The sequence below is a fragment of the Pseudochaenichthys georgianus genome, unplaced genomic scaffold (assembly GCF_902827115.2).
Source record: "Pseudochaenichthys georgianus unplaced genomic scaffold, fPseGeo1.2 scaffold_921_arrow_ctg1, whole genome shotgun sequence".
Lineage (NCBI taxonomy): Eukaryota > Metazoa > Chordata > Actinopteri > Perciformes > Channichthyidae > Pseudochaenichthys > Pseudochaenichthys georgianus.
In genome coordinates, this window is record NW_027263452.1 from 20,725 (window position 1) to 43,778 (window position 23,054).

The following is a 23,054-nucleotide window of genomic DNA, read 5'->3' on the forward strand; positions in this document are numbered from 1 at the left end:
GATCGGGTAGTGACAGTCATAGACATATAAAGAGTAGACGCCGCATTGGCTGCTGGGGCGCAAGAAATACGGCCGCCATCTTGGACCGGTCATCCTACAGACATTCTACCCAGAGACAGCAGAGGTTTCAAGATGCCAGAGCACTGTGCAGCATATTGCTGTGCAAATCGGCGGACGATTGCGAACAGGGGTCGGGGGATTACTTTTCACAAGTAAGATTCAACATTATAATTGGTTGTATTTTGTAAATAGAATATTATTGTACTGTATTGATGTCCGCCAGCGAAATCGTAGCCAGCAAACATTATGTTCATGGCCAACTGAGACTTTATAAATCGCTGCTGTAACAAGTGAATGTCCCCGTTGTGGGATGAATACAGTAAAATCTAATCTAATCTATCTAGGAAGAAGAAGGAAGAAAATAAGCTTGACCTCCTTCTTAAAATGTTTTTGTGTTGACTCTCAAATCTCCCGTTTTTATTTTGAAGGTTTCCCAAAGACAAAGATATGAGAAAGAAGTGGGAAGTTGCTTTGAGGAGGGAAGGGTTCACTGCAAGCGAGTCATCCGTGATTTGCAGTGAGCATTGTAAGCAGGACGAGTTTGACAGGACAGATTGTCCGACTCAGAGATGGTGTTATTCCCTCCATCTTCAGCTTCCCGGTTCACCTCCAAAGAGTAGGTGTATCATCATACGGTTATTAGCATTCATAAATGTAAATATTCTATTATCAATAACAGGGCAGGGCAGGGTGTGTGTGTGTGTGTGTGTGTGTGTGTGTGTTGTGTGTGTGTGTGTGTGTGTGTGTGTGTGTGTGTGTGTGTGTGTGTGTGTGTGTGTGTGTGTGTGTGTGTGTGTGTGGTGTGTGTGTGTGTGTGTGTGTGTGTGTGTGTGTGTGTGTGTGTGTGTGTGTGTGTGTGTGTGTTGTGTGTGTGTGTGTGTGTGTGTGTGTGTGTGTGTGTGTGTGTGTGTGTGTGTGTGTGTGTGTGTGTGTGTGTGTGTGTGTGTGTGTGTGTGTGTGTGTGTGTGTGTGTGTGTGTGTGTGTCCTTTTAGCCAGAAAAGGGCAGGACTACGTCTACTTCCAGAAAAGCTGAAGAGAGCCTGTCTGTGGCCCCTCAGGACGACCCAGAAGCTTCAACCTCAGCCTAATGATGTGAGTATTTCTATTTTCAACATCATATCATAATGGTCCTAGACAAAGTCAAATCTCTCTTGTTTGCTGCCACTCATATTAAACACACTCACAAATAAACACACACACACACACACACACACACACACACACACACACACACACACACACACACACACACACACACACACACACACCACACACACACACACACACACACACACACACGCATGATGCTGGCAGTGGCTTTGACAGGTGATGACTATAAGAAAGAATGTGGGCCATACTCTAGTTGTGTCAAAGTGATGTGTGTGAAGTGAAACATCACTCAAACCATGTTCATCCCTCTTTCTACTAGGATCATAGCTATGTCTCGCCTGCTTTCTCCTACTGCTCTTAAGGCCAGACTCAATGAAGCTTTAGCAAGAGTGGAGAGTCTCGAGCGAGAGAGGAAGAATGCCATGGCTAGAGAAAAGAGGGCAGAGACCACAGTGAGGACTCTTTTGGGGGATTTGAGGGAAAAGAACCTCATTAATGAAGAACTCAAAGAGAGGCTTGATTTCTACTCAGGGAAGATGAAAGTAGCACTTTGAGATTCATGTACATCTTACTCTTACACTCTTTATTAAACTCCTTTGTTATTATATGAAGGGGACTTATTAATTTTTTCTCATACAATTTCAGATCTTCAAATAGACTTGAAGGCAAAGCAGGGCCATGAGTACTCCAAGGACCACAGAGAATGTGCCCTCACACTCCATCTACATGGTCCGAAGGCATACAAATACCTCAGAGAGACTACAACAAAAAGGTAGTCTTAATGTTGTTCAATTTCATTTTTGGAAATTACGGTTGCAAGTACGTTAAATAGCTACTTCTCAATTTTTTTACAGGTGGCTGTGTTCGGTGGATGGCAAGCCTGGCCTGAACAAGATGATGTTGGATATGCTGGAGAGAAGATGCCAGGACGACCAGGCTAAATATGGATGTGTTTCACTCATGTTGGATGACATGGCCATCAGAAAACATGTGCAATATAATCCACATAACCAGTCAATGTCTGCTTTTGTAGACATGGGTGATGGAAACAATGAGACCGATGCTGCTACTGAGGCTCTGGTGTTCATGGTGGTTGGCCTACACGGACATTGGAAGGCTCCCATTGCATATTACCTGACGAAGTCTTTGTCACCTGAAACACAAAGGGTCCTAATCTAAATCTAAAATCTAATCTAATCTATCTAGGAAGAAGAAGGAAGAAAATAAGCTTGACCTCCTTCTTAAAATGTTTTTGTGTTGACTCTCAAATCTCCCGTTTTTATTTTTGATGGTTTCCCAAAGACAAAGATATGAGAAAGAGGTTCTCAGTCATGCTTTGGAGGAGCCGCATGCACGGGGCATTCGGGTGTCATGAGCAACTTTGTGTAAATATGGTTTGGGCGGGGTTGGTGTCATGTTCTTGTGTTTAACTTGAACATTTACATTTTTTATATAGATGTAGAAGTACATTTTCATTTTTATGACATAGATATTCATTTTTACTGATATATAACTTCTGTCTATGTATAATGTATTATTGTTTTCTTCATTTTTCAACTTATTAAATAGCTGAGTATAGGCCCTACACAATATGCTTCTCTATCATATATAGACCATTAGTGTTTTTTTATGTGTGTGTGTGTATATATTATATATCGTTTGTCTTTTGCAAAATACCTATCATATATAACATAGGCTATCAAATACCAGAATATTCTATTGCTGTTAAGCCTACTATGAATATTAAAATACGCCGAATCATGTGTCCGGTATCATGCCTACATATATGACGTTTGCAGAAAACCCCCCCCGTGAAAATCAGTTTTGTATTCAGCGAGTTATGATTGATAAAATGCGCTGACACTTCATTGCGCCTGCCGGACAGATTACACTGAGTGGAGCGGGTGACCGGTCCAAGATGGCGGCCCCACGGCTCGTCAGCGCCAATAGGCAGCAGCGGTCGATGCGGCGTCTACTCTTTATATGTCTATGGTGACAGTAGGTACCAGATGTGTTCGGGGTACCAGATATGTTCGGGTGTATTTCCGTCGCAGCCGACATCCGTCATATCCGTCTACTCACCTCCCTCTGCTCCCAGCGCTCTGCTGCCACACACCGGCCGTCTGCGGAACTGCAGCCGGAGGAACTCGGTACAGCTTGTTATGTGTGTGTACTTGTGCACATAAATAATGTTTCTAATTATTTACAATTAAAAAATATATATATTCTGCGTTACTTTAGCCAACACTTTTATAAGGCCACGAGATTAGATAATTACGAAATGTGTAGATAGAATACATATCTTTCAGGTTGTTATTTTGTCATTATGTTTCATGTTTTATTTACCTTTTAGTATTTTTATATAGTATCTGAACTTTGGAGAGGAGTTGGGAGACACACGACACATCAAATCACATCTACAGATCAAGACGAAGCGAATGGAAGTACTCCTAGCGTGAACATGTTTGTGAAAATGTGTGCAAAGTCTCCGAACATCCTAATAATAAGCTCATATTTGAATTCCCCATAAAAAAAACACATCATTCAGTAAAACAAGGCCCCACTGATCATCTGCTCCCTGATCTCTCTGCGAATTGAAAGTACTTATTGCCGGAGATCGCATGCTGTGGTTTTATTAAATGTGCCAAGTGCTAGGACTGTCTTATGGAAGAAAGCTTTTAGATGTGCAGCTCCACTAACATGGAACAGTCTGCAAAAAGAATGGAAAATTACCAAGCTAGTACCACTACATGTTTTTAAAGCTTGGTTGGATGCTACACAATCAGATGCTGTGTTGGTACCTGTACATGTGGATAGATATGTTGTTCTGTTGTTTGTTTGTATGTCTTCATGTGGAACCTACTGCTGCAGGTCTCCCTTGAAAAAGACATCATTGATATCAATGGGATTTTACCTGGATAAATAAAGGTTTTGAATTGAATGTCCAATGAAAACATATCCAATAGTAACAAACATCCAGTATTAACCCTACTGTTTTTTACTAACAGTAACCAACTAATCATTTTCATAAAGTGCATATTTATTCCAAACTCACTAAATATATATGTAATAAAACAATGCTCAATGGTACACAGTATCCAAACTCTTTAGGCACTGGTCAGAGACATTCATGTAAAGCAGATACTGAATCCAATACTGGTAAAAACGTTGCAGAGATCAAATGTTTCCTTGTCTGAACGGAGAAACCTAATTTTTAAAACAACATTTTCAGTGTGTGATTTGAAAGATAAGTTCTGATCAATAATAAAACCTAGATATGTGTGTGTAGTGACCCTTTCAATGTAAATGTCAGTCCCTTGAACAGTACAAATGTTGGGGAGAAAAGAAGTTAACTTTTTGCCATTTGAGAATATCATGAGTTTGGAGTTGTCTGCATTTAATACTAACTTGAGTTGAGATAAATGGGATGGAATAACATCAAAGTCAAAACATAAACAACAGAACAACATATCTATCCACATGTACAGGTGCCAACAGCATCTGATTGTGTAGCATCCAACCAAGCTTTAAAAACATGTAGTGGTACTAGCTTGGTAATTTTCCATTCTTTTTGCAGACTGTTCCATGTTAGTGGAGCTGCACATCTAAAAGCTTCTTCCATAAGACAGTCCTAGCACTTGGCACATTTAATAAAACCACAGCATGCGATCTCCGGCAATAAGTACTTTCAATTCGCAGAGAGATCAGGGAGCAGATGATCAGTGGGGCCTTGTTTTTACTGAATGATGTGTTTTTTTATGGGGAATTCAAATATGAGCTTATTATTAGGATTTTCGGAGACTTTGCACACGTTTTCACAAACATGTTCACGCTAGGAGTACTTCCATTCGCTTCGTCTTGATCTGTAGATGTGATTGATGTGTCATGTGTCTCCCAACTCCTCTCCAAAGTTCAGATACTATATAAAACTAAAAGGTAAATAAAACATGAAACATAATGACAAAATAACAACCTGAAAGATATGTATTCTATCTACACATTTCGTAATTATCTAATCTCGTGGCCTTATAAAAGTGTTGGCTAAAGTAACGCAGAATATATATTTTTTTAATTGTAAATAATTAGAAACATTATTTATGTGCACAAGTACACACACATAACAAGCTGTACCGAGTTCCTCCGGCTGCAGTTCCGCAGACGGCCGGTGTGTGGCAGCAGAGCGCTGGGAGCAGAGGGAGGTGAGTAGACGGATATGACTGATGACGGGTGCGACGGAAATACACCCGAACATATCTGGTAGGCCGAACACATCTGGTACTGACACCGGAGTAGCCAGCGCCAGCCAATCAAATCCGTTTCTGAAAATCTGACAGCTGAAGCCGTAGCCAATCAAACCGCGTCTAAGCTGGGAGAGATATCCCGCCGTTCATTTCTATATTTCAAAAAAAGTTGGAGGAGAAACTAATTATCGCCGTAGCAAATCACCCGGTTTTGTATGACCAGACCCTCTTCACCTACCGAGATACAAACCGGAGGAACCCGGCATGGAGGGAGGTGGCAGAGACAGTGGGGGAAACTGGTAGGTTTTCGCCTGTTTGGGGAGTTTATATATATTGCTCGCATAAAATCCCCGGGGGTTTTTGCTTTGTATGTCGGGGGCGGGAGATTCATGTGATTGGTTGTTGGTCGTGTTGCTTGAATAAAATCCCCAAGCTCCAGACACGCCCAGCTCCAAGCTTTTTTTGAAGCTGTAGTGTGGACGGGCCGTTAATGCTTAACTTCCGACTCAAACACACGAGCTCGGCTCATTTCTCCAGATAACGCTGAACGTTTCCTGCATTCCAGAAGGATAAGACTCTCTTTGTGTAAACAGACCTAATGTTACTCTGTCCCCTTTAAATACAAACTAGTAGGGAACAGCTTAATGACATTTCCTTTACTACAAACACAAATATGGAGCATTACATATGAGAATTCAAGTGTTGCTATGTATGCACGTGTGTGTGCATGCGTTCATTACCTGGCTCACTGTGAGATTCTGACCTCTAGTGGTCACAGAGAGGAACACACTTCCCCCGAGTGTTTTCTTCTCAGCTGTACAGAAAAACATTGCAGCAACTTGTTTTATTGTCTCCCACAGGACTTTATTTCAGCGTCTTATAAGTGGGAAGTGAAAGCATCGATTTCGTAACAGGAAAAATAGTGCCATGTATGACTCACGAATACAGTAAAAAAATACTTTGTCATCCCAAAATGAGTACATTAAGGTTAATCTACACATATACAAAGGGCATGATTTTATAAATTGTTATTCCTGTTTCAAAAATAGATGAGAGCAGTTATTCAGTTTGAAAATACAAATGTAGTTTGTCCACAGTTCTTCAGTAACATAAAATGACACAAATACAAAATTAAGTTCTGGCTTTATTTCCAACGCAGCCTGGGGATAATATTTCTCCCGTTGATGCCAATAACCAGCTCATTTCTGATGGCAGCGAGTTCTTGGACACATTTGCTTTACATTTTTTAATGCAAACTCATTTTGTATTAAGAGGTTTTAGGAGTGTGTTTCAGTTATACAAAAGTGATCACTAAATAATTTAAAGTTTCTCCTGAGAGCAACACATTTGAACGTTTAGGTAAGGCTGTACTAAATATCCAAAACGCTCTAAAGATAAAGCAGCGCAGAGGGTGGAGATGCTCTGGTGGAATTCATCCACTCCAGAATTAAGCGTGGAATGGATAGTCCTTGTGCTTCAAGCTCCTATTGGGGAAAAACATAGAGAAATGGGAGTTTTATTTGACATCTCCTCAACAGTTTGATGGTCAAAACACAATATAAATAAAAGATCTCACTCTTGCAATGGACAGACTCTCCAGTTCCTGTTGAACCCCACTATATTCTTCATTTCCGCCTCAGTGAGAACAAAGCCAAACACCTGCAACAAGATTAAAACAGCGTCTTTACACTCCAGCCGGAAAGAGGGCTAATCCTGGAAAGCATCTGAATTATTTCTCGGCTCAGTACCTGGAAGTTCTCCTGAATGCGGCTGGGTGTGATGGATTTGGGGATTGCGATCACGTTCCTCTGGATGTGGAAGCGGATCAGGACCTGCCGCAAACATGTGAACAGATCAGGGGTCAGAACCGCAAGAGCCAGAACAGAGAGGCCCACGTGCATCACGAGGAAAAGAGGAACAAGGAAAATCACTTTTTAAAGCGTGTGTGATTTAATGTCTTGTTTATTGGAGGCAGTGCTGTACCTGAGCAGGAGTCTTGTTGTGCTTCGCAGCGATGGCTTTAATGTTGGGGTCTTCCAGCAGAGAGGGGTCCTCAGGTTTAGCCCTGAAATATACCAACCGTTTAATTACAGGACCGGCACATTTTGCTTTATATTTCTGTAATTAAAAAAGGTAGAATAATGGAAACACTTTGGCAAACTTTGAAGAGAAACAACCCCCATTAAAAAAAAACACGTCCAGGTCTATGGTTAATGATGCTCCAAAGATATATGTAAACATGAACACATCCAAAAACTAGAGTGCTCAAACTCAACTTTACAACATCCCACGTCTGACTAGAAAATACCTAATGTTCACAATTATTGATTGTTGTAATAACATAATGGAATCTTAAATAAGACATTAGAGGCCTTTCCTCAAACAGGTGTGGTAATTGTGGAAAAGGTCAAACCATTAAAGGGGCCCTATTGTGATTGTGTTCACGTTTCATATTACTGTTAGTGTCCCTAGGCAAGGCAAGTTCATTTATATAGCACTTTTCTGTACGCGACAATTCAAAGTGCTTTAAAAAACAAATTAAAATACTTTTTGGAATAAACACATTATACAATTTTACAACAGACATTACAAAGCAAAGATAATAAAATAATTAAAATAAACACCACAGGTAAACAATACATGTTTTAAAAGGCATACTGTAGTTTGAATATGAGCATCTCAATTAAAAAGCGGCGGCAAAGAGATATGTTTTTAGTCTCGATTTAAAAATAGTAAGCGTTTCTTCGGACGCGCATGATTTGGGTAGTTTATTCCAGAGTGTCGGGGCATAACAGCTGCCTCTCCATGTTTTGTTTTTACGCTCGGAGCCGAGAGTGTACTCCCTTGTGTGATATGTTTACATGCTTTAATGTTAAAACAATTGTTTTATTGTACTCCTGTGCCGCAGCATTGTGTCATTTGTTACTAAAGTAAACAAAGGACTCCAATGGAGGCAATTCCGACCATTTACATCCACACAACCCGATATAACATATCAAAGGAAATGGACAACTCCGAAAAGCATAACGGGGGCCCCTTCCACACCTTTATGGGTGTTTTAATGCACTGACACTGTGTGTGACTCTGCACTGTGTACGAGCTTGCCGCTGCCTCTTCTTGTGATAGGAGGAGGAGGCAGGGCATTTCAGGTTGTTGATATTTATGAGTAGACACATACTTGCTGTCTCCTGAATATCTCATTTCTATGGAGGCGTGGAGGAAGAACGTGACTCTTTCCAGAAGACGTCCCCGACACCTTTCCGACACCCGCGGATGATATTAGCGCCATCTCGATTTACGACTTTGTTGTTATCTCCGTGTTTTGGACATGGGTCATGGGTGCTCGAGCTTTCAGCTGCTCGGCTCCCAGACTCTGGGACACCCTGCCACGACACATCCGACAGTCTGATTCCTTAACAACACTCAAAACCCACCTGTTCAAACTGGCACTTTCTCTATAATCTGTACCCTGTGTCCTTTTGTGTCCTTCTGTGTCCTTTTGTAGTCAATGTCCTGTTGTTTGTCTCGTCTTACCCCGGCTGATACTTCACTAAATCCACTGTTTTAATTTGTAAGGTAAATTTGTAAATGTAAATTGTAAATCTGTAACCCTGTAAGGTGTCCTTGGGTGTTTTGAAAGGCGCCCCCCAAAATAAATGTATTATTATTATTATTATTATTATTATTATTATAAGCCTGATGTTTTGTGCTGCTCCGTTGAGCACCATGTGTGTGAGTTAAACCATATCCTTTATATGTGATGTAACTCTGCTCCTTCTTGCAAGAATACATTAGTACCTGATTATTGATCCTCAACCCGGTGTCGAGTGATATTTTCCTAACAAATAGAGTTTTTAAGACACCAAATCATCTATTAAAAATAAAAATGTCTAAACCAGGCAGAAAAAAAAGGTAATTTCCTAAGTCTGGACATACTGTAATGTGCCCCAACAAAGAGGAACTGCAGTCAGTCACGAGATGAAGCTAACTCAAGGGACATTACATAATGCTGATTCAGCTGAGGAGGGGGTTTGTGTTATTTTGATACTCAACTGACCAGGGTCTTTCGGGGGAGCCCAGGGGACTGTAGGCGGTCACCGAGATGCCCTGAGAGTGGCAGAAGGCGATCAGCTGGTCCTGGGTTAGGTACGGGTGGCACTCCACCTAGTGGGACAAACACACACCTCTTAGCATGCACTGCCGTGTAAAGGTTTCATACATCGAATCAAATCCATCTTTATTTGTATAGCCCAATACAAACACAACACATTTGTCCGTGGGCTTTACAGATTAAACCAAATAACAACATTGTAAATGATGGAGTTACAGCAACATGAAAATACAAGATAGTGTATGTAATAGAAATACAAAACAAATTAAGATAACAAAAATACACAAAACATTCAAATTAAGTACCATCAAAATCAAATCAAATGAATACCGTAACATGTGAGCTCTAACCGAAGGCTTTGTTAAAAATGTAGGTCTTCAATGCACTTTTAAAAGTTTGGACACTCTCTGCCTCTCTAATACATATGGTTTGCAGTGGCATCAAACTGCCTACTGTACCCATAAGGCAAGTTTATTTATATAGCACTTTTCAACACAAGGCAATTCAAAGTGCTTTATGTTTATATAAGGCATCACTCTTATTGAGTATATGAGAGTACTCTTTCTGGAGGGCTAAAGGAGAATGGGGCTGTAATAGAGTATAAAACAAGACAGTGATGGTCGCTGTGATAAGCAGAACAACTCTAAGGTCAGCTCAGCTAATGCTCCAGCCGGAGGGAAGCTGCTGTGGCCCGTGAGGAGTTAACGGGACATTTATCCCCCAAACCCGATTGGAGGAGACAGATGATGCCATTAGGGTCCCTTGCCCTTTCAGTAGGGCTGCAACAGATCACAACATGCACGGTTCAGATCCTATCACTGTTTTGAGTCACGGATTGGATCATTTTTTCTTTACCATCTTTAATGGCTATTTAAGAGACACTGAAGTGATTAGGATGTTTGTTTTATAGCTTATTTTTTAAGGTAAACATCATAATCCCCATTAAAATAAATTTTACTGGTTTACTCTTTACATACTCTATATTAACAGCATGTCCAATAGGTATACGTATATATTTATTAACTATATGTCTGGTGTCGATAATCCTACAATACTTGTACTGTATGCAGTTATAGGCATGACATGGCAATTTGAAATAGAAGTCTCACATATTTTTATTTTCTATTATACGTTTATACTGTACTGAAAACCCCCGCATAATACTAGTTGGCTTCATTGATTTGTTTTTTCTCTTTTTACGTCACTTCAAAAAGGGGTTAAGAAAGGGGACAGAGCTCGGGGTGAATGAGTGTTTTTCTCCTGAATATGATTGGTTGAACAGCTGTCTTAGTGTACCTGGTTGTTGGCCGGCCTGTATTTGAGGCCCGGCTTGTTGAGAATGGCTTGAATCTGCTCCTTGTTGAAGTTGGACACGCCGATAGCTTTCACCAAACCAGCATCCACCAGCTCCTGAGAGAATTAAACAAAAGAGACGCCCTTTGGTCTATAGACTGAAAACCACACATAATACCGTCTGTGTCTTTTCAAAAAGCCACAGCTATGCTTTGTCTCCACTCCCTCGTACTGTATATCTCAGTTATTTTGTCTCATTGTAAACCTGCACTCGTCTTAACTTGTCAAAACCCGACTTTAATGTATCCTAACGCTCCCCTTTCTTTATGACTCCCACATGAACAATCACATCTTGACATTAACAAATTGGTCTTTAAACAAATTCGATGACTGCGGTTCCACATCATGAATCAGATAGCTTTGTTATGCTTATCCCAAACAGGTTTTTACCAGTTAGTTTAGACCGAAACAAGGGAGTGGTTTCATTTCTTTGGTTTACCATACCTCCCATGTCTCCAGGAAGTTAGTGTCGTCATTGATTGTCTCTCCGGCGCTGTCCAATGGAAAAAGATCCTCGCCAGCCTGTAACATGACACAACATAACTGTAGAGGCTAAGCCAACGCTTATAACAAAATCATATTTCAATACATAGAAATGCACATCCTACACTTTCTGTACTAAACATAGTTTAGTAACAGGTCGCACAATAATGTTGGTCTTGGTCTGTAGCTTGACAGAGGGATTCAAATCCTTTCTTTTACGACACAACTCCAACAGAATTGTCTTCAGCCTGATAAACCAGGCCACCGACACTTTGAGCTTTTTCCAGTCTGAGAAGTAAGTCATGAGCTGGTCTGTTGCATCAAGTGATCCATTGACTATGATATTAACCAAGGTATCTTTTCTAACTTCTGGGTCAACCAAATCCAATATGACATCACCGCCATAATATGTAGGCCATTCCTCTTCAGATTTGACAAGAAACGTGGGACCCTCAAGCCAACTGCGGCTTTTCAGAAAGTCAGGGATCTTCATTCCTCTGGATGCAGCATCAGCTGGGTTGTCTTTGGTTCCTACATGCTTCCATTGACATGGTCTTGAAACCTCTCTTATGGTTGTGATCCTATTTGCCTGTCCTCGTTGTTAATGTACTTCAGAACTGAAGTACTGTCTGTCCAAAACACAGACTCATCCAAATGAAGTTGAAGCTCTGATTTTAACATCATATCCACTCTGGCAGCCAGAACAGCAGCTGTAGTTCCAGTCGTGGAATGGTCACCATTTGTATGGGTGTAACTCTAGCCTTCCCAATAGGAAAGCAACCATGAACATCGCCTTTGCAGTTCATTAGCCTGATGTAAGTTACAGTCCCGTAGCCATTTTCACTGGCATCAGCAAAGTGATGTAGTTGAGAGTGTATGGGTTCACCGAAGTCCTTTGGCTTCATACACCTGTCCACTTTGAGTGATGCCAACAGCTTAATGTCCTCCAACCACCGTCTCCACTGGTGTACGATATCTGGTGGAATGGCATCATCCCATCCACAGCTTCTCCTGCAAAGCTCTTGTTGCATTATCTTGGCTGGCAAAGTGACTGTTGCCAAAATACCCAAAGGATCATCCACCGAGCTTGTTGTGGATAGCATGCCACGTCTGGTTAGAGCCTGCTGTTTCACTTCCATCTTGAATTTAAAGGAATCTGACTCGACGCACCAGAGTAGTCCCAAAGCTCTCTCAAGAGGAAGATTGTCTCTATCCAGATCCAGGTCCTTTAGCTCTTTAGCCTTCTGCTCTTCCGAGATTGTCTCCAAAACTGCCCGACTATTGCTGATCCATTTTTCCAGCACAAAACCTCCTCTTTTACAGAGAGCATTAAATTCTTCAACCATTTGTATTGCTGCCTTCTCTGAGCCCAAACCCATCAAACAGTCGTCCACATAGAAATTTCGCTTAACTGCTTCAACAGTCTCAGCAGAAAAGTCAGACTTGTTGTCGTCAGCAGTTTTCCTTAGCGCATAGCTAGCGCAACTGGGAGAAGAGACAGCCCCAAACAGATGCACCGTCATTCTGTATTCCTGGATCTCTCTGGTGAAGTCTCCCTCTGGCCACCAGAGAAAACGAAGGAAGTCTCGGTCTTCTTCTGTGACTTTGACCTGGTGAAACATAGCCTGTATGTCGCCCATGAATGCCACAGGTTCCTGCCTGAAACGAGTGAGAACTCCAAGCAGTGAACTGGTGAGATTGGGCCCTTGATAAAGTACATTGTTTAATGATGTTCCTTTAAATGTGGCACCACAATCAAACACCACTCGGAGAGAACCTTTTCGTGGAGGGTAAACACTGTGGTGTGGGATGTACCATAATTTTCCACTGCCACAGTGCTGCTGTGTTGGTACCTGTTCAGCATAACCCTTTTCAATCACTCCATTCAGAAAGCTGGCATATTCCTTATGCAATATTGGGTTACTCACAAATCTTTTCCTCAATCCAAGTAGCCTTTGCTTTGCCACTGCAAAGTTGTTTGGAAGAAGGACGTCAGGTGTCTTAAGAGGCAACTTCAGGCTGTACCTGTTGTCCTGTAGTGTTGCAGATGTATTCATGATTTCCATACATTTTTGGTATTCCCTTGACATCTCTTTTTCCTCCGAGGGCTTTTCATTAAAGTCATGATTATACTGACTGCTAAGCATGAGCTCCAATTTGGAAATAGAAATCCTATTCACCACAACAGAAGCTTGCTCCATGTCAACAACGCTGCCATTGCTGCTTCCATGTAAAGGACCATTGATGGCCCATCCCAACACTGTTCTTATAGCGTATGGGCCATTTCCACAACTGTTGACAATTTCCCAAGGTTCCAATATCTTGGGAGCGTTGGTCAACATTGACATTTATGCTGGGGATATGAACTTTTGACAAATGATTCCACCTCTTCACATCTGCGGCTGTAGCAATGTTTTCTTTGGTTACTGGCATTTGCTTCTGTGTGAGGACTTCTGGAAGAGAATAAAAGTTATTTCCCTCAAGACCAGATACCTCCATCCCAAATAAGGAGTAAGCTGGAACGACCTTTTTCTGTCCCATAGCCTTCAAAAGAAAATTAGTTATTTTTCCTGTGATGTTTAATCTGTGCATGAGATCTTCTGAGCAGAATGTGGCTGTGCTTCCAGGATCTAAAAATGCATAGGTCTGTATAATCTCACTTCCCTTTGTGGACTTGACCTGCACTGGAATAATTGAAAGAATGCAGCCATCATTTCCGGCCACTGTACGTCCACATGTCTGAGGGGGTGCTTGTGATTTAGCGGTTTGTCCCAATTCCACATTAGATGTATTTATGTGGAGCGCAGTAGGATGTTGCTTTTCACAAACCTCACAGATCAAGCGTTGTTTACAGTCCCGGCTTATGTGTCCAATACACAAGCATCCAAAGCAAATTCCTTTCTCCTTTAGAAATTGAATTTTGTCTCTGTGCTTCCTTTTGCTGAACTGCTTACATCTGTCCAAAACGTGAGTGTTGTGATCACAACAATGACACACCAAGCTCTCCTGTGGTTTTGAGTTATTTGTCGTTTTAATTCCGACCTCAATCATTGGGAATAGTGTAGCGGCAAAACTACTTCCTTTCATTCTGTTCTTTGATTGTGGCTGAAACATGTTGGAAGATTTTATAGCAACTGATTTATGTCCTGAATCTTCGATGTCTCCAAAGATCGGATCAGAAAGGACTCGTACATGTCTCTCAATGAAGTTGACCAAGTCAATGAAATGAGCTCTGCTGTTTGAGGCTTCCATGATGTTGTGAGCTTTGTTTCTCCATTGTTCCCTTAGTTTGTATGGCAACTTGAAGACAGCCATTTTCATATTGGAGGGTATATCCAACTCCTGCATGTACTGAAGTTCTTCCATCACATTAGCACATCCACGCATAAATAAAGCATAGGCTTGTAGTGCTTTAATGTCTTCTGCCTTTGTTATTGTTGGCCAAGCTAGAGCCTTTCCGATGTAAGCAGCAGCGATCTTGTACTCATTCCCAAAATGTTCTTGCAAAAGACCCTTTGCCACAATGTAGCCACGTTCTGGAGCCATATGCTGGCAGCTACGAACCAGTTCCTGTCCTTTTGTGAACTGTTCTAAATAGTACAAGCAGTCGGCTTTGCTGGCTTTGTTTTCCACTCCTTGTTCAAATGCTTTAATGAAAGCCTTGTACTGAAACAGGTCTCCATCAAAGATAGGAATGTCTCTTGCTGGTAGAGACGGTAAACGTTGCTGGTGAACCAGTGCAGCTGTTATTTCATTTTGCTTTTGCATTATCGTGAATAAACCTTCAGGTGGAATTAGATTGATTTGCTGATGGTGATTTTCCTGTTGACTTTCCCATGCAGTTGATTCACCAGTTATCAACCCATGTGATGTTCCCAGATAATGTTGCTTTTGTACATACGTATCTTCCTTAAATGCAAACTGCCTTTCAGCTTGCTTTGGTCCCATGTCCATCTTTGTTGGTTTGCTGGAGGATATTTTCCATGATGTGGAATCATACTCCTTTGCCAGGGGGTTAAGTATGTTTAACGATGCCCGTTTCCTTTTCCAGGTATGAGTTCATTCCATTTGTTGGTGCAAGCGAGGAACGTCGTGAATGTGAACCCTGTAAAACTGCTAGCCTAGCAGTAGATACAGCTAGCTCAGTTTCCAAATCAAGCTTTTCCTTTTGCCCCTTTAATTGTAGCTCCTGTTCCTCCAGTGCATGCCTCTCAGTTAAGCCTGCCGTGCGAGCAACAATTGCAGCCTTTTCTGCTGCTGCTATAATTTGTGCAGATGAAGTTGTACTTGACTTTGTACTGCTGTCACTTTTATTTGAACATTTACCAACATTAGAAACACTGTCATCAGGATTGATTTCATCATTATCATCACCAGTACCTTTGGTTTCACAAACCCACACCTTGATTTGGACAATAAATTCATCATTGAACATCATTTTGGCTTTAAACCATGTTTCATGTCTTTCCCTTTCATCATGTGGCAATAAACCCATTAAAGTGTCATGCATAGACCTGGCTTCATCACACAATTTAATATAACCATCAAGAGCATTTTGAACCTTAGCATGTTCAGCACTTAACATCAAATCTTTTATATTTGTTCTTAATTTGCTAGCTTTATTTAGCTTAGCCTTTCTGCCATTTTGCAACCTCTCAAGTTTTTCCGCAAGTGCTTTGGCAGAGAGTTTAACTACCCGCTTAGTGCTTTGCGCATCACTACAGCCAGCCACGCTATCCAGCTTGTCAGCTGCTGGCAGCGCGTAATCTGACGCGCTGTCAGCTGCTGGTATGTCCGCAGAGCGCTCCTCCATATTTGAATGTCTTAAAGTCAAACGGATAGTCACAAATCAATCAGTACAATACAAGCGCTTATTGTTCATCCCTTTCACAACCAATGCATTGGAATTACGCCCCTTATGTGTGCACACAACTTAATTCCTATGGCCATTTAGGCTGCGGCCACACGAGGACGAAAACGGCTAAACGCATAGGATTAACGCAAACGCAAACGCAACTATTGCCTCATCATTATTGCTGTAGATGTTGCACAAACAACTGTAGCATGGTCAATAGCGTCCGGAGCACGATAGCAATTCTGCGATCCGCCATTGTTGTTGTTGTTGGTGGCGAAACACTTCAGCAATGGCGCGGGGTAAGCGGAGGTGAGCAGAAGAGGTGGGGAGAGGCGGAGCTATTGCGCAATCACTATCAGTGATCTGACAATGTTCGGATAGGGCGCACACACGGAGCCGTTGGACCCCCCAGAGAGTTGCGTATGCCTTTCTATCCACCTTGGGACCCGTTATCGTTTCCTCAGTCGTTTAGTGCCATATTCGGTCGTCCTCGTGTGGCCGAACGGTCTATATGACACTAAACAGTAACGCAAACGACCAAATTCGTCCTCGTGTGGCCGCAGCCTTAAACCGGTTGTAGCGCGCTACACATACCTCCTTAGATGAACGTAGTTCCGTGCCAAGAAAAGCTTCCCGGCACCATTCAGCGCGTTGCTTCTGTCGCCTTCCTGTGCAGCAGATGAGCAAACGAGTTGTAGCCGTCCTCCTCTCGGCGTCAGGTGGCTGCTACCAGCTGAGCAGCCGGCGTGTTGTTTTCCTCCTCTCGGCCTCCGGTAGAAGGTGAGCAGCCGCTCTCAGCGTTCGATAAACGCAACGAAAAAATTTCCTCTTGTGTTACTCCAAAAAAAGGCAAGTTTTTGACTATTTGTAGCGGCTAAGCCAACGCTTTAAGCCTCTGAGGATCCGCTTGGTGGGTGTAATTGACGCACACAACTTTGCTGCCGAATAAAGGTCAGAAACAAAGTTTACAGTTTGAAACAGTCCATTTATTTCCATTTTACTGGTTTCCATTTACTTGCTTCTTTCCATATCCACCACACGATATTACCGTTTACACAATACCTTTGCTTTGCTTGTAATCCCGTGTTTGTGTGTGTGTTCTCCGTGTGTGCTCTCCGTGTGTGTGTTCTCCGTGTGTGGTCAAAAACTGTATGGGCCTTCCGGCAGAACCTCTCACCAACACACACAGGTTCCTACCTTAATACCTACAATTAATTGGCTCCTACAATAACCATTACATCGAGGTGGTGGCTTTATCATAGCTATATTGAAAGATTACACCTGAATCTCGAGCACACTTATATTTCCGAACACATCTGACAATACCTTTAAACCCATGGGCCAGTGTATCAGATAGAGATCAAGGTAGTCCAGTTTCAGATCACTCTGAGTCTTCTCGCAGCTTTTTCTGACCATGGACTTCTCGTGGAAAGTGCACCACAGCGGTGAAGGTCAAGGAAACCGATTAAAATCACAAACGGTCAATGATAAAGAAACATCAATTCCAATGCCTATTTGTGCAGGAAATAATGAAAAGGACATTTGTTTGTACATTATTCCGCAACACCTCACCTTGCTAACAATGAAAAGGTCCTCTCGCTTGACAACGCCATCTTTGATCGAGGTGTTGACACCCTCTCCCACTTCCGACTCGTTCTGGAACAGGAACGCCCCGTCAATGTGCCTGTAGCCTGCCGAGATGGCTGTTTTCACCGCCTCGGACACCTTGCCGGGGGGGGGACTGGAAAACACAGGGATGGTTTGTGGTATAAAAAGTGTAACTACTACCCATTAACACATACGGTGCTATAAAGGATCCAGGGTACATACTAATGTTTAAGGTGACATTGTTTCTCATCTAACATTGAGTTTAAGCTCCTTGTCTTGCCTCCCTTTTCGTTATTATGATTTGGATAAGATTACATGAGAAAGACTATAATAGTGACCTCACGGTGACATGAACTCTGCATTGACAGGACAGCTCACTGGGACCAAATCCAATTCATATTTTGGAACATTCATAATACACAACATGTGGTCATATTTCTCGATTACTAATTAACCGTTCTGTTTTATTTTTGAATGATAACTGCACCTATTGTTTCATATTTCACGGATGAAAATCCCAAATGCTGTGAAGCAGAAACCATCTCAAATATCTGAAGGTAATTTTAAACAAAACCTCGCCTAACAGTCATTACATCAACGGAAATTGGTTGTTTTAAAAGTAAACCAAGCACTTGGATGGATCAAGGATTTAGTTACATGAATATCAGTGTCTGCAACAGCAATTGTATTGACATTTACGTTGGTAACACTTAAAAAGTAAAGCATGCTTGCAATGCAAACAGTTCAGTCTGGAGTAACTTAACCAAACAGGAATTGCACATATTTCTAGAAACCTGCAGCTGTAGTAAATTAGCCCATTAGCTAGTGTACAAACTATATATGTAGTTTCAAAGTGAACAACTGCAGCAGCCACGGTCTTAAAATGCAATACAATTACTGTCGATCTTTAAATTGGTAAGGATGCCAAGAAAAGTGAGTTTTACCGAACCATTACGCAACATTTAAATGCTTTCTGTTGGCACCTAGCTTACTTAAAAGGTTAACTATTAACTAACGCTGGGTAGGCCGATGTAGTATTTAAAAATAAACTCACCTTCCATGTTCCAAGTCTCATAATGGGCATTTGGGCACCGGTGTTCAGTTTTACGGTTGTTGCCATTTCTCCAAAAGGACGAGCTGGGACTGAATGCAGCTGGTACTTTCAATTAGAGAAAAGCTAATGAAGACGGTTCAGACAAGAGCAGCAGAACGGTGGCGTCGTCGATCGATTAGTAATGCCTTTCAATCCACATGCGCGAGGCCACAGCGTGAAACAACAGAACTGCTGCTAATCTGTTTTATTAGCCAGCTCCAATTCTAAACATAATCATATTTTGGGTATCAACGGTGGTAAAATATAGGTAATAAGTAAAACGACTAGACTTTAAAAAGATAAGATATACTTTAATTATCCCAAATTGGGAATTGTTTTCGTTAACAGGAGCATGTTAAAACAAAGGCATTACATATCATTTCAAAAATAAAAAAAAGTAGAAAATAAACTAACATAAAATAGAAACATTAGATGTTTCTATTTTATGTTAGTTTATTTTCTACTTTTTTTTATATATATATATATATATTACTTTTTAGTTCTGTTTTATTTTCTACGTTTAGAACGTAGAAAATAAAACAGAACTAAAAAGTAATATAGCCTATATATATTTGTACCTTATCATTTAAAAATATTCAGCTACAAGTCCCACATTCAAAATTGTAATTCAGCTAAATGAAGGATGAAATAATTGTAATGACATTATTTAAAGTTATGTCTGTTAATTTGATTTCTTTGTCTGTGTGTAAAATCTTAGTTCCACTTAATTCCTACTTTCTACATAGATCGGTCGGATAAATAGCCTACATAAACATAATAGTGCAGGCTATAAGTTAGAATTAAATGAAGATATAAACAAAGTAGGCCTATAATTACCACACACATGGTACTTACGTGTAATACTTGGGTAACACTGGTATTAAGGAGTATGATTGCCATGGATCACACAATTGGAAAATGTAAAAGCCCTTTCAGCAATATCGGGTATATGTTTTCCAGTAGGCCTATGGCTAGGTATCTCTATGTAGTAAATGTGTAAAAATCACATATAATATAGTACATGATCATCAAATAATGTTTATACATACCCACAAAACTGATTTCCTTTTAAAAAAAAAAAATGTATTTATGGAAACCGTTCTTTAGGTCTTGGAAGGGGCATTTATTTTATCGTGGACCCATACACTTTCCAAGGACCAAAACAGTTCCCAGACTAACCACACTTAAGATCCTCGTGGCCAAAGAACACCTGCCCCAAAACAAAGAAAGACAAAAAGAAAAGTGTTTGTTAGTGCTCTGATTACACCACTAGAGGGCACCATTACCAAACACGTGAGACTGTCTCCTCAAATCACCTTACCGAGGCTCCTCAGTAAAAGAATCACATCATTGCATACATTAGCTAATATGGCCAGTAATTACAGTGAGTGAAATCGTTGATCAATACTGGTCATTTCACGTAAGCATCTCAAAAACCTCATGCACACATCTAAGACTTGATTTAACTAAAGGGGAAATGCTCGACGGGTTTAATATCTAGAAATCATGAAATGTAGAAAATAATACTTTTTGTTAATAGTCTTCATTATATTGACAACAACAACAACAACAACAACGTCCTCATGCTTACAGAGTAAAGGAGATGTGCACCATTGTGAACACACACACACACACACACACACACACACACACACACACACACACACACACACACACACACACACACACACACACACACACACACACACACACACACACACACACACACACACACACACACACACACACACACACACACACACACACACACACACACACACACACACACACACACACACACACAGACCAGGCTTTAAACCCCATGAGGCAGCTGGAAGAGCGAACAAATACAAGGTGTCTTTTTTGTCAGAATCAGATAAAACCTCCTCACAGACCTTCAACTGAGCCATTCAACACTCTGAGCAGAAGATAAGAGCAGGAGCGGATATAAAAAACACACAAAGGGAAAAGTTATGGAGCCAGCAGCCGCTGTGTACCTCACAATGGCTCTCGCTAAAGTTTGTGTCTCTTCTGATCTTCTCCCAGCTGGACGCCTGCTTTTCAGGGGGCCCCGTCTCCTCTGATCTGACTTCAGACACTGGAGGGCCTTTTGCCAGCCTGCAAACCGTCAAAGTACCCCAGGAATCAAACACCGTCGCATGCTGTCAAGATCAAAGGAGCACAGGTAAACCAGACGAAGACACAGCTACATACAGTGAAAGGGGGGGGGGAGTTTTCATTTCAGAGGCTCTTATTTTGCGTCTGCAGGCGGACACCTTTCCACTGTTCTGAGTGCTGCGATTAGAATAAAGGAAAACAGGCATTTGAAGAAACTACAGAAGCCCGGAGCAAAAAACCAAGGGACCTCTCAAGGAAACTTTTGGACAAAGAGTGTGGACTTCGGTGACATTTCAGAGTGTGTTGCTCAAAGATCTCCAAGAGGAAAGGGAACATTCCCACACTAATGGAATTGACAGAGAAAAGTGTGACAATTTAATACATAGATCTGTCTTTCGTTCCCATTTTGGATGCTCAGTGCAGCTGCTGGTGTCCGTCCTGTAATAGGCTCTCCATCAGATCAGACACTCCAGCGGTGAGACCCGACCTGTCCCGGGGAGATCAAACACCTCATTTCATTTCATGGCCTTTGCTCCATTCTCTCCACCTCTGCTGTCTCCCATTGGCCTTGGCTTTGCTTTTTCTTCTCTGTTTCTGCCAGAGTGCCCAGGGTCATAATCTCCTCCCGTGAATCTAATGTCGAGTGTCAGCTCCCGCCGAGTTCACTCACACACTCGCATGCCGCACATTCCGTCTATCGAACAATAACAGGATCAGGGAGAGAAATCCCTACGTCATCGGCAAATCACGGTCATTTGTCAAGTGCATTAAATGCTCTCGGATACACTGGAGGTGATTGAGCCCGATCTGAGACATGCGGAGAATAAGAAGAAGAAAATGATTATTTAAAAAGCACCATTAGTCCACTGATTAATCAATCAGCTGCCCTTTAGATAATCAATACATTGTTTAAATATATCTTTTGCATAATTATGACCAACACATTTGGATACTTTCTGCTTGTCTCTGTCTTCAAGGAGAGTGCATTTTATATTTTCGGGATTTCGGTCTATTGGACAAAGTAAAAAAGCAATTTGAATATGTGACTTTGGGTTCTGAGAATATGTGTGTCTCAATTTTGCGTCATTTTAAATACCAAACTAGAATTAGCGCCTAAAATCTGTGCGTCTCCACCAAACAGGGAAGCTGCAGTTCACATCCATGTCTGTTCAAAATGTCATTATTTAGCATTTCATCCTATTAGATATCTGTGTGAAATTGGTATAAGTAGCATTTGAGTACTGTTTTTATGGCCAAAGTGTTCCTGTTGTTGTGACGTCACAGCGATTCTATTAATGGATTCATTTCAGAAAGTTACAAAAATTTAACCAGACTGAAAAAGTTCAAAACTCACAACTATTCTTGTGTCTTATTACCATATACACAGTTGCATATGTTACAAAGTGCAATTACAATGTAAGAAAACACTCATGAGAAAGACAATTGGTCTCATTCTGGTAATTGTATGCTATTTTGCTGCACAGGGTTAAGTGTAAAAATCAGTTAAGGCAATTTGAACAATGTAAGGTCAGTGCTAAGGTCCCCTACTGGCCTTGCAGCATGCACAACACCAGCACTGTGCGACATAACACACATGTAATGTCCAACAGCAGAGGACTTTAGTGCGGTTGGTGTTGGTCTGTGAACGGTCACATAGCGCTAAAATCGTGTTAGAGGCCTTGGTTATGTTACCCGAAGAAGCTGCTGCCTCTACAGGAATAGTACAGGCAATTTATTCTGCTAATGTTAAGGAATGTATATGTGTGAAAGAGCCTCTCTATACTATCTCCAGCAGGTTGTGAGTTTCTGCTGATTCCCTTAATGCTTTCAACACTTAGGATTACTTTTTCCCAACTGTACTTGTTGCACTACAACGTAAACCCTGCATATAGAAATGACAGCTGCATACAATTATGCCGAATGTTACATTACATTACATTGCATTTAGCTGACGCTTTTATCCAAAGCGACTTACAATAAGTGCATTCGACCAGGAAGACACAACCTTGAAGAAAACAGAA

General features: G+C 41.3%; 1 protein-coding gene and 1 long non-coding RNA gene across 2 annotated transcripts; one reads left to right on the plus strand and one right to left on the minus strand.

Annotated features, from left to right (window-relative positions):
- The first annotated feature begins 25 nt into the window (after positions 1-25).
- Positions 26-1,136, plus strand: LOC139433673 (uncharacterized). The gene is made up of 3 exons (XR_011643062.1): positions 26-212; positions 489-676; positions 1,054-1,136. It is a non-coding gene; the product is annotated as an uncharacterized lncRNA (long non-coding RNA).
- A 5,147-nt stretch (positions 1,137-6,283) lies between these two features.
- LOC117444746 (aldo-keto reductase family 1 member B1-like) lies at positions 6,284-21,649 on the minus strand. The gene is made up of 11 exons (XM_034080174.2): positions 21,581-21,649; positions 20,913-21,077; positions 20,100-20,125; positions 17,787-17,955; positions 11,321-11,398; positions 10,820-10,933; positions 9,470-9,576; positions 7,396-7,477; positions 7,161-7,244; positions 6,989-7,071; positions 6,284-6,896 (listed from the first exon to the last, which is right to left on the minus strand). The coding sequence occupies exons 1-11, from the start codon at positions 21,647-21,649 to the stop codon at positions 6,860-6,862; spliced, it is 1,014 nt and encodes a 337-aa protein (XP_033936065.1). The 3' UTR covers positions 6,284-6,859.
- Positions 21,650-23,054: the final 1,405 nt, after the last annotated feature.